Source organism: Nothoprocta perdicaria, unplaced genomic scaffold (genome assembly GCF_003342845.1).
Source record: "Nothoprocta perdicaria isolate Ctin4 unplaced genomic scaffold, notPer1 scaffold_130, whole genome shotgun sequence".
In the NCBI taxonomy this organism is placed as follows: Eukaryota; Metazoa; Chordata; class Aves; order Tinamiformes; family Tinamidae; genus Nothoprocta; species Nothoprocta perdicaria.
The window spans coordinates 2012903-2030080 of NW_020454428.1; the positions used below are offsets into that span (position 1 = coordinate 2012903).

Sequence of the window (17178 nt, forward strand, 5' to 3'; positions counted from 1 at the left end):
ATTCTGTTTTAAATTAGGACAAGTGAGTCACATCTGAAATGCAGTTCGGTGATGAGAGGCATCAGGTGCAATAAATTAAAACTCCTATATGTATATATAGTTATGGATTATTTAGTTTCCTAACTACTCCTTAATCATCCTCTAAGTAATAAAAATAGYTCCCTCGCTGCCTCAGAGTTCAGTATACGTCAGAAATTCATGTGGGATTTGTACTTTGACCTTCAGAAATATTTTTAGAAAATGATAAGTTACTGACTGCTTTCAGATGTTGGAAACAGGAGGAGTTTAAAGTTCTGATCTGGTTTTGGATTTTACCATGTGTTGTAAGGTCAGCAAGTAACTCTGGTCATTTTTGTCAGTATACAGAATGAGAATCAAATTCAACAGAGGCTGTCAGAAAATTTTTAAATGCTTTTTTTTTTTTTTTTTTTTTTTTGTAGGACAGTTCCAGCTTTAAGATTAATAATGGGCTGTGATAAAGATTTTTACGTTTTTTTACCTTGTCCCATAGGACTGACAGAATAATAAGGAATACTTATTAATCTTACAGAACAGGCAAGGGCAGAGGGAGTATTTGTGTTTAAATTTAGACTCTTCCACCTACTTTGAAGCATTTGGTGGTTTTTTTTTTTTTTTTTTTTTTTGCTTGCAGTTAAATATAGAGATAAACTCAAACTTGAGGATGTTAGCACAGTGCTCTGTGTGACTATTGATGTGTATTGTGTATGGTCCTGATTACAGGATCGAGCTACAGTTCCATATTTCTCCCCGAGCGTATTTTAATACTGCTCTGCTTAGGCTGGTGTAGGATGATGCTGCCACCCTCATCCTGAAGAGGAGCTGCGTGTCCTGAAGAGGCAGCACCTTSCCAGAAGGCAGCGGCAGGACCGTATCCCAGGGAAGGGCATCACCCAGGGCAGGCACTGCAGAGCTTTTCAGTGAGGTGTGGGTGTCCTGCTCTTCAGACAGTCCTGCCTGTTGAAACAGGAACTTCAGGGAATTTTATTGCTCAGTCTGACCTAGAAGAATGATCTGAAGAATTTCTGGCAGTATTTCAGACTAGACCTTTCTCCTAAGTATCTGAAGTGTGAAAAAAGTATTTTGCAAGGACCTCTCTGTGAACAATTTGTCCTGGGTTTCAAGTATGTCTTTTAAATAATATAAACTTTAAGGTTTGAGGAGGCCAAGTGTTTCCTGAAGAGCAGCTAGAGTTGTGCAGAGCAGAAGGTAGTTACCCCAGAAGTGTTCTCGTTACGTGGGACACCCAGTAGAGAGGGTATTTTATCATTGGGAAGGAGAAAGAAGAGATGTCAGTATTTAAATTGCAGTAAAGAAAAAAATCTTTTAGCTGCAACTGACAACTAAATTACCTCTCTTTTGCTCAAGTGGCTTTACTGTTATGTAAATACTGTTTAATTTGASTCTTCTTTTCCACACTTGGCTCTCTACTGGAGAGAGACAGAACTTCAGATCTTTTCTGTTAAGAATCTATAATCTCTCTCCATCAGCCTTAAGTGATAACTGACGTAGGTGAATGGTTTTCTTTGCTCTAAGATTATATACATTTGCACGTGTAATAGTCTCTCACAGTACCATAYTGAAGAGTTTTTGCTGCTTCTCTTTCTATCTTGCTAAACTTTGCTTTGAGGCAGAGGGAATATATCTAGAACCTCGAGATCCTGAYGTTGCCAGTTGGCGCTGCTCTCAGTACTGCACTTCCCATTCAGCCCCCAAAGGAGAGACGTAACATGGAGGTGGGATTTCAGCCTTTTACTCCAGAGCTTTGGAAGTTGTGAATGGTGAATTTTATTTGTGATACAATATTATTAATTTAACCAGATAATGAGGAGGGAGAGAAGGAGACGATAGAGAGGGGGGCGAAAAATGAGCCTTGAAGAAAGGAAGAGCCTTGCGTTTGTATTTAATAACTTTTTTTTCAGAGATAACAGGCTTCTGGTTTTAGACTCCCACAAGCTTCTTTTAATACTGTCCGCTTTTAACTAAAATGAAGCCACTAACTCTTAAATGTGAGTAAAATACATATATGCACACATCTGTAAGCATACGTTTATACTTAATTTATCCCATGACACGGGGAGAGGCCCAGCTCTGACGAGGTACTGGCCACATACTCTGCAAGCACAAACCTGCATGCTGCGAGTTGGGCTCCTTTCCAGGTGTTCACAGGGATGATCCAGCACGTGGCCCTTCCGTGGCCGCCTCCGGTGTTCGCAGGCGACAGGCGCTCGCGTGGCCTCCCGRGAGGCAGCTCCCTTCCCCCAAAACCCTCAGCAGAGTCACTCTCCAAATCACATTTGACTTACTCTGTAGAAGTAAATTAGTTCAACACTGGCTACCACGGAGCTGTATTTTGCGTCTCAATAATGTTATAATGATGGCACTTAGGAGAATGTGGCATTATAATCTTGTAATACCTGGTACAGCAAAATGCCTTAGAAATTGATTTTATAAAATATGTTTGAAATTAAGCAGATCTTAATCCTTTCTGCTTAAATGAAGGATTGAATGTGATTAAATTTGAGCTCACATGTACAGTTTATTCTGACTGGGGCACAGGCTGGAGAGAATTCCCCAGATCTTTTTTGGCATATTTYTTCTTTTCACTTAGAGGAGGAAATATCATTTGATGTAAAAAGTTATGGATATGAAATCCACAAGACATACAGATGACTTAACCTACCTCCCTGATGTTATAGAAATTGCATTCATCACAGGTATAGAAAGCCCTTTGAGCCAAAAAAGTCACCTTTTTATAGAGCCTTAAATGCAACACTTAGTATTCTGCAGTTTCCTACACAAGTCCTTACTTAAAGCACGTGTCAGTGAAAATGACTTATGCAGAAATACACTGAACTTCTGAAAGTGTATTTCAGTGAAAAGTGAAGTGAAAAACATGTCTTTGCATCAAGCTTGTGAAGGTGAAATGAGTCTAACAATTGGTTAGAGGTATGCTGTCATTTTATATGTGCATGCATACACACATATTTGTGCCCGAATATAGAGGCAAATGCATATATATACATACATATATAGGAAAGTCATTAGGGAAGCCTCACTTTTATATTTCGCAGTTTGGTCTTTTGGACTCGCATGGTTGCCAAGATGTAGCCATTCAAATTTACTTAAGGCCTGACTCCATTGCACTAGAGCAGCTCCCTCGAACACCTGCTCCTACTGGAGAATATGAAACTGCTGCATCCCGATTTGGTCCCTGAGATTGGCATGGGCCTGAAAACAGCTTGTGGAGTCGCTGTGTCTAGCACGTTACAATTTACCAGGCGCACTGCAGGAAACTATCGTGTAGATGTTCTCAGCAAAAAGTATTTGTAACATAAAACATCTGTATGATTTAAGCAGTCTGCGACTGGTACAAGCAAATCCGCGTGCACGTGCAAGTGAAGCCATCGTGGTGACTCAGCCTCACTGCAAGCTCTGCTCTTGAGAAGAATCAGGAGGTTGCTGACACTTTTTATTTTGTCATTTTGAAAGCATATGCTCAAAAGCAACCACAACTTTGGAAAAAAGCATGCGTTCAGTTCAGACTGAATGGCAACTGATAAGATAATCGTTATGAGGCAGAAAGACTGTCCACATTTGTAATCATTTGTCTGAGTTGGTTCCCAAACAAATTTTGTTAAATCAATGTATATTCTATCATGTAGATGTGATTTTAGAAAGGAGATTTGATGTTGAGATTGAGCTATGGCATGTGATATGAGGGTGTCTTAACTACTGCACAGAAGAGGTGGTTTGGGCACGTTTTTGCTTCCTAATCATGTGTACCCACCTGGATGGGACCCTGTGCCCCGTGCTCTAGATGTTCCTGCTGGAGCAGGGGGGTTGGACTGGATGATTTCTAGAGGTCCCTTCCAACCTCAACCATGCTGTGACTCTGTGATAAGACCTTCAAAGTAAAGAAAAATATGTTGCTGATTTACAGAACTTCTAAAAATATAATTTCTAATTTTAAAGCTGCTTTTTAAGTAAATTCAGAATTCCTGCACACGATAGGGAGAACAGAGCTTTCATCTGGTAGATAGTCTTCTTAGAAAGAAAGCACGATAAACTCCAAAAGTTAAGTATTTTAAGTTGCTTTGGAAATCTTAAATAATAACCTACTACAGTAAATAAAAATGTTTGTAAAGTGCTTGTGCACCCGCACAGCAGATCCGGAGCTGCCCGGAGATCTGTGATCCAGGCTGCGTGTGGGTCATTCCCAAGGCCATGGRTTCTTCTGAACACCCAATTTCCAAATGACAATAAGTTTAAACATCCTCCTCACTCTTCTGCAAGTGATGGCAGCACTTGCAGCGTGTTGCAAGGACAGAGTGGGCCAAGCAACAACAASAGCAGAGGAGCAAGTCTGTTGTGGGAAAATGGTCATAGGATTTTGGCCTGTTGGTTTGGCAGATGAAATTCTGAAGTGCAGCTAACAACCTGTGTRTTTTCAGCCCCTAATGTCAAAGACCTTTTCAGTTCAAAGGAAACCCTTGAAATAGTTCTGAATGTGCATGCTGGCCTTCAGCTTTGCTCCTTGCTTGTTTGCAGAACTGGCTTTTGTGAGGTGGAGGGATTGAACTGGCAGCCATGAAAAACGGAGGGAACACTCTAGTTGGTGACTAACGGTGAGGTTGTGTGGCTTCCCGTTAGCCTAGCTGGTGACTGAAGCAGCCAGCAGCCCTGTGAACACAACCAGTGCTGAGAAACGGATGGTGGAGTTTGCCGGCTAGCGTCAGTGACCCGAGACCCTGGAGCGGGCTGCCTTGTGAGCGGCTCTGAGCGTGGCGCRGAGTGACACGTGGGTCGCGCGCTCGGTGTGAGGGGCGGTAGCGGCCCCGGTGGGAGCCGGCAGCCCCGGCCCTCGGCTCGGCCGYCCGGCCGCCGCGTCACGCGGGCTGCTTCTCTTTGCCCATTGTTTCCCGCCTTGTAAAATGGCCGTGATCATAATCCGCTCATTGTAGCGCCGTCCGGCCACGCTCGAGCTATTGTGCGGCGCGGCCGGCGGCAGCTGAGCGCGGCACAAAGGGGCCTGTGGGCCCTGGTGACGGCACCCGGCGTTCGGAGGCACCAAGCACCCCACACGGCCGCCCCGTAGTCCCGACGCGTCCGCCGCCACCGCCATGTTAGGCCTGTGCCCCATTGCGCAGACCTGTGGGGCCCAGCGGGGCCTGCCYGCCACCGCCTTGGCCTTGGCCCTGGTGCCTGTGGCGCTCGCCTTCCTGCCCRGCGCCGGGCCGGCCCCACGGCCCCACCAGGACAGGCACCCTCGGCCTCCGTCCGCAGGCGGCAGCGCGCAGCCCTTCCCAGGCTGGAGCCTTCCCACAGGTAACGGCGCGCCGGGAGGGCAGGGATCGGGTCGTGTGGATGGGCTCAAGGACTTGGCATCGCCGGCACGGCTGCGTGCTGCTGCGGCGGCCCTGGCAGCAAAGGGGGGAACTGCGCCCCAAACCCATCCAGTGCTGTTGGCCGAAGGACTCGGCCCTTGCCAGGATGCCTCGTGCTTTCCTGGCAAGGGAAATCGCTTTCCTGGGATTTAGGGTGGCTTTTTATCGCGAGGTATTCAGAGCATTTCAAAGGATCATTCTTATCGTGGTGCATTTGGATGGTGTTGGCTGTGAGTACGTGCTGGGCAGCTGGCACTCCAGAAAACAGCCTTCCTGCTCAGACCACTAATATCCCGCTCCTTCCTTTACAGCCTTGCCTTTGTGCCTAATAAGAATTAACATCAGTAATGGGATACAATGTCTGCTCAGAATATCGGATTGCTTTGCCTCTCCCTGCTGTAAGGAGACACTTTAATTTGGTTAAGGATTAACGCAAGTGCACTGGGGAGAAAAAAAAATTAACTTGCCTCCGTGATAAGGATTTATTATGTATCTTATAAAATAATACTGTTTTCAATAAAATGAACACAACGGGACAAACAATTCAGTATTAGACAGACTAGCTATGCTGTCCCCGTAAGTCATTTTAATGAGTGAATTAAATGACAGAATTGACTTTTCTATACATATTAACAGTGAAATTGGCTTGCCGTCTACTAATGCAGGTACTGCTTAAACAGGAAAGGCTGGTTTGGGACATCATTTGACAGGATTTAAGACCTTTATGTCATATTGGTCTCAAGGCTCAGCTAGTAACTTTGTTATGTTTTGATGTGTTGGCTTCAGAGTAGTAAAAGGGAAGACAGAGCCATGTTAAGTTATCTCCCTACGAGATGGTCTTTAGGAGACCAGTTGCAGAGCAGGGCCATAATTTATCCTCATGAGGACACAGAGCAGGTGCCTCTGAGTGGGGAGCTGCTCCGTGAGGGGCAGTGTGGGGCTGTGGGAGCCTCCACGGCGCTGTGGGCTGCCCGTTAGCTCGTGGGTTGCACGAAAAAGCCTGGAGATGGGCTCAGAGATGGGACTCAAAGATGTTACTGAAGGGACCGGAAGGTCTTGGTAGGACTGGACTGCGCCGTGCTTGAGGTGAGATTGAACCTTCACAGCAACTAGGAGCCTCAAAGCTGGTAGGTGTGGAAATGTAGGTGCAGTTCCTTGCTGTTGATAAAGGGAAATAAATGAGCTCCTGGAGAGTGGCCCAAAGGATCTAGCAGCAGCGTGGGGTTTCCCAACCCCAAATTGCTGCAGGTTTCACATGGAGACACAATGCAGTGACAGGCAGGAGAGGTCATTAATGGAGTGAAAAAAAAAAAAGACTGTTTCTGGGTGAAGAAGGCTAAAGAATGAAAGCTTTTGTGTCATCAGCTGGTGCGTGCTTGTACACACCATGCATGGGTGTAAGCKCTTGCACTCAGTAGCATAGTTTGTACAGTCTTCAGACTAAAGTGTTTAGCACTCTAAAGCCCGAGTATTGAGTTTCTTGGCATGTTATTAGCAATTCCTTACTAGCTTCCTCATGGCATTTGTTTGCTTACTTGGAGGTACCCTGGTGTGCCGCATTCCCTGAGTGTTACCTGCAGATAGTGCATGGCCTCTACCAAGAAAAAACCTCAGCAAAAGGGAGCTCAGTGGAGGAACRTTGTCGTGGGGAGCTACAGTAACGAAGCACACAGTCTCCTAGTTTACTTTCAACACTGAATTGGACAATATATCATATACATTCAGTGAACCTGAAAAATGCTATTATTACTCTCACCTTGTTGTAATGGGGAAGAAAAAAAAAAGCCTGCATAACATTGCACAGCTTGTTGCTTATAAAACGTTTTGCAGAGACTTGAATATTTTATCTAGCTGTTGTATTCAGCCTGTTGTATAAACCTGAACTTAGGTTAATGCTACATATTTGTATCACAGGTTTTTACTGCTTAAGATTATTGGAAAAGAACTACTTCAGTATTTTGGCTAAAGTATATATGTTAAGAGAGCAATTGTTTCTTCAGATTCAGTTTGTAAGCCCAATTTCATGTAAGTAAGTGTCACAGAGACTTAGAATTCAAAAGCAATGATGAGTTATGATGATCAGCATTTAAGACAAAGAGAAAGAGTAAAGACACTTTTCCTATGCTTTTTGCATGTTAACTTACAGCAATATGTTGGGAATAGATTTATGCTTCTCCTAAAAGTGGTTGTGAAAAATCCAATGACTCACCAAGCAAAATCTATGGTGACATATGAATAGAAAACAGTTTTGGAAATTTCTGGTTGATATTAAAAAAAAAAAATACTTTAGCAGCAGTGCTTATCATAGAATTCTTCACTATCCCAAACCTTTAATTTTTTTCTTTTCATTAAAAATAGATTTCATAAAAAATATCCTATTGATAGATTTTTACCATCATAGTCCTGGAAAGGATTCCCTGGAAAGGGGTCCTAAAAACCTCAAGCTCTTTTAGTTAGTCTCTGTGTTTGTTTCCTTGCAGATGAATTGCTTCAGAAAGAACAAAACTACTCTGATGATGTTTTGGCCAATATGATCAGTGAACCCAGAATCAGCTACGGGAATGATGCGCTCATGCCTTCACTAACTGAAACCAAGACCACGGTTGAGCTTCTTCCAGTGGATGGAGAGTTCAGCCTGGATGATCTTCAGCCGTGGCATCCCTTTGGTGTTGATTCTGTTCCAGCCAATACTGAAAACGAAGGTATGTACATTGGGGCAGGAACACCAGACTGTCCTGAGTTTATTTTTGTGATTCCTTTTTTTGACTTAGTTACCTGAGAATTGGCGTCTTTCTAATATGAGCARGATAGAGCTCTTGGATGTAAGTTTAGAACTGGTCTGTCACATCTACTGTGTTTCCACAATTAAACTGAGTCTTTTGAATTCACATATATAATACATTTCAGAATTGAACTTCTCATTGGAAAAAAAAAAGCAAAATAAGTTCCAACAAATTATGGGTGAGCATTCTGTAAAATACAGGATGATGAGTTAAGGGAGATGATAGGTTGGCAGATTTGTGCAAACGTAGAATGAGTGTTTAATTAAGAAAGAGCTCCTTAATTGCTGGCATGGAAAGGATTACAGAGCCAGTGCAGTCCCAGCATATGAGTTGTGTTTGGTTTTGGCTGGAATGTACCACAGATGTGTTGTTCTTGCATATCTGCGCTGCAAATGGTAGAGAATTCTTTTTCTAAAGGAGTACTTTATGTTGTTTATGGAATAATTAATTGAAGAAATTTTTGTGTACGTCTTTGGAGTTTTGCTTGTTCATAAAGCAGAGCTCATTCGTAATTTAAGCTTCTCCCTTCTGTGCCACCACGATCTGAGGAGGAAGGCCCCTGGCAAGTGTCCAAGCTAACCATTACTTGCACATGCATCAGGAAGCGGCTGCCCGGTGCTCTCCTGGAATCAGGCTTCCTTACAGCCGTCCCCGAGAGCTGCTGCACCTTCATGCCCAGGGTCACTGTGCAGCTTGGAAAACCCTTGGCCCCRGAGCTGTTGCTCCCCGTTTCCATCCCACAGCTGTTGTGGGGCCTTGCGCAGCTCCCGTCACTCGGTGGCTCTGTGCCCGTCAGGACAGGCGCCCTCCTCCGAACAGCATGCAACAGGAGTGGTTATTCACTGTTGGTGCCTGCACCAGCTCCACGCTGGCCCGAGGGCCCTGGAACAGGGGCTTCCCCCGGCCTTTCCTCCCTGCAGCTGCCCCTGGTTTTCTTGCCACATGTAGCAGCTCTCTCAGGTCTTGCTGCAATCCTCTGTGTGCCTCCCTGACTTGCGACAGGGCTGYAAAATGCTGCGCAAGAAGGATATAAAACCCTTCAGCTGTCTAGGAAATAGGTGAGATAGGTGGCCGTGGCGGGGTGGTGAAGGAGGGGCTGCAGAGGCAGAAGAGACACCTGATTTGGAGGGACTGGGGCTTTTTTGTTTGTTCCCTTCAGGCCTTTTCACAGAAAATGACTGCTGACCTGCCAAAGCAGTGGCAATTACTTGGGGAAACCTACCGGAAGGCTTAACTGAGAAAATAGTCAAAACTGTTAAGGTTGGAAGTTGCTGTTTTGCATAGCGCTGTGAGGGGAAGGGGCTGCAGGGCTGCTCCCGCGCAGCGGGAAGGGGCCGCGCTGGGGCCGGCCGGGCACGGCGAGCGCTGCGGCGGCAGGGCCCCGCCGGCCCCTGGGACTGCAGCCCCGGCAGGAGGCTTCTCCGACCGCCAGGAAGGCCGAGTCACTGCCCAGGCCTGCCGAGCAGGTGGTGGGAACTGGGATGTGGCTCCGTTTGCCCCGTGGCTGCAGCTCACCTGCTGCTGACTCCATGGCTGATGCTCGAATCTAGAAATGCGAGTGAGTGTCTGACCTGAAAATTCTGCAATTCCAAGTGTGACATAAATTTGTTTACCAAATTTAATTTCTTAGTGATACTTCCAACAAATGGCAAATAAAGACAAAAGCATTGGAGCAAAAGAGAGAAAAAAATCAGAAAAAAAAAGAAAAGAGGAGGACTGTTTTAAGCTGGTATGGTCTCAGTATGCTAATACAAGGGTTTTAAAACTACATATTGACATCAAATTGGATTGGAAAGTTTCATTTCTCCTTTGCTTCCCTTTCAAAAATTGGAAGACGAATTTATTGTCTACAAACCAGACAACCTGAATGTAGTATTGATTATACTTTGTAATGTGCTGTACTATTTTCAAGTCTCTTAGCTAGCGTTTTAAAAAATCTCTATTGCATGGAAAAGGCAGTCAAGCTCCAGTGGGTTCGTGAGTCACCATTAATCAAGATTTGCTGCAAGAACTCATCCCATCAGTTCTTGCTGCCAATTCCAATCAGAAGACTGGAAAGGTTTGCATGTAATGGAGTAGGTTCACTCTTTAGACAGAAATTCTTTGATCTTGATAGTTTCTCATTTTAAGTAGAAACCAGAATTATGATACAAAATGGATGCACCAGCTGTGAAACTTTCCTTTTGAAGTTTTGCCCATCCCTTGCCTTCCCTTCCAGGATTAACTGGAGGCAGGTCTCCAGCTGTGGCCYTTTACAGCTTGGTGTATGCACTATGGCTCTGCTGCCCTGTCCCAGCAGAAGAGCTGTTGACCTTACTGTTTTTGGCTCACATTTTGTGTTTGCTTTTTCTCTTTGCTGCRCGTGCCCAGTTGAGCCAGTTGATGCCCGCCCAGCTGCAGACAGAGGACTCACCACACGACCAGGTATGTGCAACTTGCATGGCTTTTACCTGACCTGTGTTTTGCAGCATGCCTGTGATCTGCTTGAGATGAAATGCTCGCCTGTTCCTCGGAATAACTCCCTGTGAAACGTAACGCTGCGTCGCCAAGCAGGGGCTGACGCTGCAGGGCAAAGCCTCCGCGCGCCGGGGCGTTGGGCACACGTCCTGCAGAAGGCAGTGGGGCCGGAGAGCCAGAGCCTGCAGCAACCTGCCGGCCTCGTAGCAACACCTGCCCACACAGAGGCCCCCAGACAGCTGCACATCCCACTGGGCACAGTGGTGCTGGTTTAACAGGAACAGGTTCCTGTGTCTCCCCRTTGACCACAGAGGGAGAGGGGCTTGGTTTGAGCTGCAGCTGTTTAGGAAAGATGAGGGGAATCCACTTGTGTGGGAGCTGTTCAGGGACAGGATCTCTCATTTTAATGTCATGCAAAAAATGCTTTCCATGTTATTTTATTGCTTTTCAGGCTGTTTTGCCCTCATCTCTGTTTAGGAATATCAGGAACTGGCTGGTTCCACCAAGAGCAAAACTTTTTCTTTAAGAAAGTGGAGACAGAATTATTGTAGTGTCAAGCCATCTTTTTTTCTTATTTTTTTCATTTTCTTTTTCTCAAGGCAGATAAAGCTTGATCAGTCCTTCCGCTTTTTCCTCCCATCTTGTCTTCCAAACTTCCATCAGGAAGCGTGTTGAACCACTGCCCCGACTGCGTTTAAATCTTTTACATTACTCGCCAGGGTAACTGAAGTACAGAAGATGCTGTAGTGTGAAGTGTACTGCGATATACCCATTGGGATATGGGTCAGGACTGGCCGGGTAGTGCTACTAGCTTTGGTTTAGGAGTTTGAAAACGTTACGTGAGTTTAGAGTCTTGATTCATCCCATGAAGACAGCCTGGAAGCTTGTGCAGAGCTGGCTTTACAATTTAGTGCCCTTCCTGTAATATTGAGGTATTTCCATCTTCTGGGTCCATATTTCTCACCAAGAACAGTAGAAATATCACCACAAATAAAAACACACATTAAACATACGAATGGGAAACATGTTTAGACAAAATTTAGTTCACTTTGAGAATTTTCTCATCATGTATCATTAATCTTTTTAATTTAGTCTTCATGAAAAAGATCCTATTAAAAGGCCTGTGCTTATCACTAAAGATTCCTTCTTTCTTTTTTCTCTCCCCACATGAGCAAAATGGCTGGTATTGCGTATCTAGAAAAATAATATGTAGTGTTCCTGCACTCTGTTCAGAACAAAAARAAGGATTTTAGTCCATTGTATCAGAGCCCTCTGCTGACCAGGGACAGTGTGAAGGGCACCCTAAGTAAGGCTAGCAGAGAACATGGGTGGTCGTTGTGAGTGCGTATGGTAGGCTCTTGGGGAAAGGTTTTCATTTGTGCACTTCTGAATGTTTTCATTTGTGCACTTCTGAAATTTTCAAGGTAAATTTGCACTATAAGAACAAGTGAAATTTTCAGTTCCAGTGCTGCAGTAGGACTGTGAAGTGGCCTTTGCAGTATTTGTGGATCCTTGGCACAAAGTTTAAATGCACCAAGGCCTTTCTTCTGCTTTTGATACGTRGATTGAATCCCTCCAGCCTGGCAAGGACACAACCTGCCTTCTTCCGTGAGGAAGGGTAGTCCCTTCRCTGGGCAGGTTAAAAGCTGTTGCTGTTTCGCCCGAATTCGCCTAATTCAGCAAATCTTAGACACAAGAAAATCTTAGACGTGTATGCAAAATAAGGAGTGTGCCATCTTAAGATAGTGCTGAAAGTATTGTAGCAGTAAGCAGAACATAGTCTTTTCACTGCTTCCAGAAAAGCTTCTTGAACACATTTTTCAGGGAGATTGGGGTAGCTTCTATTTTTGYAAGTCTGGTAGATCCTCATCCTGACACCTTTAAAGACCATGTCCAGACTTTTCCAAATTTGTCGTCACCAGACGCAAATTCTGGCAATAAATGCCAGATTTTTCATCTTTCTTTAAAAACAATTTGAACTGCATTAGAATATCATTTACAGAAAATCTGGTAGCAGTCTGAATATCTGTCATAAACTAGGATTTCAGGAAAGCAAAATGGCTAGTTAATCAAATGGAGTGTGAAGTACATGAGGCATTTTGCCAATGTAAAAATTACTGTGTTCCAAAATTGTTTTACTTGTTAATTATAAATTAAATCAAGGCTGAAGGCTAAGAGAGGAAAAGAGATACTTCTTTGGCAGTCGTTATCCTTTTGGATTAATCCATTTTTACAGTTTGGGGCTATTGTTTATGAAAAGAAAATGTTCCAAAATGGAGGATATTACTCTAGAATGAAACARGTCGACAAGGGACCTAGAGGAAGATAAAATACATGCCGCTACTTGTAACTTTTCTTTGTTCTGTTTTAATTGACCGTGTTCCAGTTGATTTCCTGAAAGGTTCCGTAATCTGCGCTTCTTAGTGTCGTCTTCCRCTTGTTTTGCTCAAGTGAACAAGGCAGGTGACCTGTTTCTTCAGGGTGAAAGTGCTTATATTATGTCAGCCTGCAACCATCCAAGCCTGCCCTTAGGAAAAGTCAACATTCCCTAGCAGGTATTTTAAAATTCTTGAGGAAGATGTTTTCTTTTACTAACTTGCACGTACAAACACGTGCCCTTTTTTTCCCCCTCATTTTCCTTTTTTAGCACTGTTTGACCCATACAGCTTTGTTACAGTGATCATTAAAATTTTCTCTACAGAGATCATGATTGTGCAGTTCCCTTTTCCACAAGAGAGAGAATTTGGTCAGGGTACAGCAAAGAAGTACAAATACCTTGTCATTTCTAATCCTTGTGATAAGTTTTATACGGGATCCTCTTGCCTGACTGCTCTCAAAAAAAAGGTAAACAATTAAAAATAAATAAATTTATACAAGATAAATCAAGAAATGGAGGAGTTACGCAGTCCATACATCAGGAAAGTTTAGGAGTAAGGACCAAGTTTAAAGCAATTAATGACATTAAGCCAATTGTCCCACCGTCTGCCCCTGCAATGCTCCACCTTGGCCGACAGCATCAAAGATGCAATTTGAGTGTGAAATACCTCAGTCGGGGGAAGAGAGCAATGTCAGGAGGAGAAATTCCTATTTCCTGGTGTATGAAAACACTTAACATGTTATGAATATGAAAATATGAAATGTATGAAACGTGTGAACCGTGGGTCACACGAGTGTTTGAAAGGAAGCAGCTGCTTCAGCGCRCTGCCCTCCCCCTTCTTGGCTCACAGTGGCTGCAAGGGAGAATCCTGCTCAGTTTCTTCCCCCAGAGAGACCAGAAAGGTCAAAGGAATAGAARGTATTTATATGTCCTAAGTAGTCATCAGTGCTCTGTATTTTTAAACGCCGGGCCAAACAGGAAGAGGTTATGGCATATTTTTTGCCATTTATAAATTACTACCTAATTCCATTGAGCTTCAAATGGAAAGAATTGCCCTTTAGCTGGTGATCCAGCTGGAAGCATCCTTTCAGTAGTGCTTCCTACTCCCTCAGCATCCCAGAGGATACTTTTTCATTATGAGTATTTTAATTTCTTTGGAGCAAATTTTGGGTATGTGTTTATTAGTAATTATTTTTGTGCACCTAGTATGAAACGTGCAGGTACTCACAAGCATGAATAGGAAGAGGCTTTTTCTATTCATATTAAGCTAGCGAGTCTGAGCTGTGGAAATTGAACATGAATTAGAATCCCTGCCTTGTGGACGCTGTTGCTTCATGTCAGCAGAGCTCCTGGAATTGGAGGAAAGAGCCAGAGCTTGGTTCAGGACAGATCTTACTCATCTGTTGCTCAGTTGCTGCTATTTCACTAGCAGTGTGTCTGAAATCCAGTGCATCCATGCAAAGATATTATGATATTAACTGTCATTTTCATCTGTGTAGTAGAGCTGCAGAGGTTTTTTTATTCAGTTTCTTTTTCTTTTACTTGCTCCTGACTGCACATAAAGCTGATTCTGTGTCTCTGGCCCCTCTGCTGATAGTTCATGACGTGTCCATCTTAATTCTGCAGGTTGCAGAGGRGGCTGAGGGGGTTTTAGGCAGTTGCAGAGGCTCCTTAAGCCTAATGACTGCTCCGTAGCATCATTAGCACATATGCTGCAACCTGCCTGCTGTGAGGGCGTAGAACAGCTTAGTGAATTATTTATGGTTTTCTTGCCAGAAATTGCACTTTTTTCCTGTCCTAGGGATGCTAGTTCAGTGCAGTTCACTTCAGCCAACTGTCTGCARCTACCAAATTAAAATCATTATTGGGTTGGATTTTTGCATCAGATAATTATTTCTTATAAATAAGATAATTATGTGCTGCAAGTGCAATTATATCCTCATAAGCACAGCATCTGCACTGGCAAAAGCCCGAAAGAGATGATCAGATTTCACTTGTTTTTCATTATTCATTTTTACATACGCGTAAATTATCCTTGGTCTTCTGGGGAAGAATATTTTCATACTAAGTTGAAGTAAGAGAGTTTTTGAGTTTTGTTGTGCTGTTTTTTTAATGAATAAAAACTATTTTTCAATCTATCACTGCCGTTTCTGATCTGAAAGCCCTGTTGTCATCTGCGGAGTGAAAATACACCCCCCTTGTAACAACTCCCAAGGAACGGCCGGGAAATTGGAGTTGCAGCCAGTCTTGAAGTCGTCGCTCATCAAAGAAACTTAACTGTCATTGCAACTTTGGTTATCTTTACAAAAGCGAGTTCATTGTCATTGTTTTATACATGAGGACRATGAAATGGCTGAAATGATTTACACCAAATCAGAGAGCAGACAGGAGTGAACTCCCGGTAAGAACTCGSAGGCCTCCACATGCCGGGTGCCTCTTTGAATAGAGCAAGGATGTATTTCCACCCGTCCTTCCTCAGGTGAGCCGCTGCCCAGGTAGAGGTGTGTGCTGCGAGTCCAGGACTTCTTTTCTACAGCAGACCCAAATTCAACAAATCTTTTCTCTTCTATTCTCCTCTATTCTTTACTCAAATCCAGTTCATGTATGGGGGTTCTTTTCCTTAATTTGTTTGATTTTTGGGTGTGCTTTCTGTGTTTTTCTATGCAGGGACCACACAGTCTGGGTAGTTTTAAGCATCTCTCAAAGCCATTTAACCAGYAGAAGAAGCAATTATAATCAGTGTAGTAAATAATGTACAGCTAATTACTTCCTTGGTATTCATTGTATCATCTTTATTCCTCTTCTCCTTAGAGTCTAAATATATATTTACACAAACACAGAAACTCATCTGTGTGAGAGTGACATGTTCCTCAAAGGCACTGATTTGTTTTTATTTCATTTGAGTGATTTTTAACTCCCTGTGGTGTGTTTTTTGTTGTTGTTGTTGTTTTTTTTTGTTTTTTTTTTTTTTTTTCTTTAAGGGCAGGGAACAATTAAGTTTATATATACTGTTCTTTTTGAAGGTTGGACTTTATATGTATATAAAAATAGGTACCGTTGATAATTAGCAGCAATAATTAGCAGCAATGCAGCAATATAATTTAAAAAAAGAGTCATTCAAGTATGTTAAGTACCTAAGAGGAAAACGAGGCAAAAAAAGCATTTGAATCTTTCTCTCTGGTATATATAAAGCAAGCAGGCAAACCCATTATTGTTCAGTAAATGCTTTATCTTATCAAAGTATAATRATGTTCACTAGCTCATTGGATTCTACTGCATCTCTTGAGCTTGTGGATTTTATGGCTAAATAGATTTGTTATTTTTGCCAAAGAGATACAATTATTTTATCTTCCAATTGAACAGTAACATTTTAAAATTGAAGTAACTGAGAATGCCAGTCCCTAAAGATAGTATGCATTTTAGAAGAGAAAGCATTAATAATTATGATTATTTGTGAATTTGCCACTAGAATATTATTCATTTTTCTTTTTTTTTTTTTAACATTGGCTTTTGTGTTTGAGTTGTATATTTTAGGCTTGGCAATGAAAAAAGATTATTTTGAGTCAAAATTATCACATAGGTCATTCTTTTTATTTGCTTTTCTTCAGTATAGGATAAAGCAGTGTTAACCAGCCCTTAGTCTTTTGCTTCTGACCTGAGTCACACCCATCTGATAACGATTTTCAAAAGAACTTCTTTTTTTCCTTCTTAAATTACTACCTTTGAAAAATAAATCTTTGTTTATAGCATTTAAATCTTTAAATATGTATTCATGGGGACGAGAAGGCTGATGAACAGGAAATAGAGGGAAGTCCTCTATAATGCAGCACTACTGAAACTGTATTTTACATAACCCGTGTATGTAACTGTGTCATTCCAGGCAGTGGATTCCAGTGCACACAAGGAAGTATTTGCAGAAGAGCACTAGTTTTCCCTAGTCACGCTCTTAATTATCTGTATTTTCACTTCTAAGGGGAAAGGAGGAACGAAAAATCACTCTGGCGTTTGCTGGTAGTGCAGTCGAAGGATCTTCTCCCCCTGCCCTTGCCCTCTTTCCTTCCTAGACACCAGGTGCAGGTTCCAGTAACGGCCCCAGCATCACTGTCCCTGCTCCGGCCTCGTGGCTGCTCTGGGGCTGCTGCGTGACCTCCAGCAG

The 17178-nt window shown here is 43.1% G+C and overlaps 1 protein-coding gene across 2 annotated transcripts in view; it reads left to right on the forward strand.

The window, feature by feature from the left end:
• The window catches only part of APP (amyloid beta precursor protein), a 147165-nt gene that overhangs the window by 118342 nt on the left and 11645 nt on the right, over positions 1 to 17178 (forward strand). For both annotated transcript variants that reach the window (XM_026033656.1, XM_026033657.1), the window contains 2 exons: positions 7886 to 8107; positions 10559 to 10612. In XM_026033656.1, coding sequence (XP_025889441.1) covers positions 7886 to 8107; positions 10559 to 10612 — 276 coding nt within the window. The remainder of the gene's footprint in view (positions 1 to 7885; positions 8108 to 10558; positions 10613 to 17178) is intronic.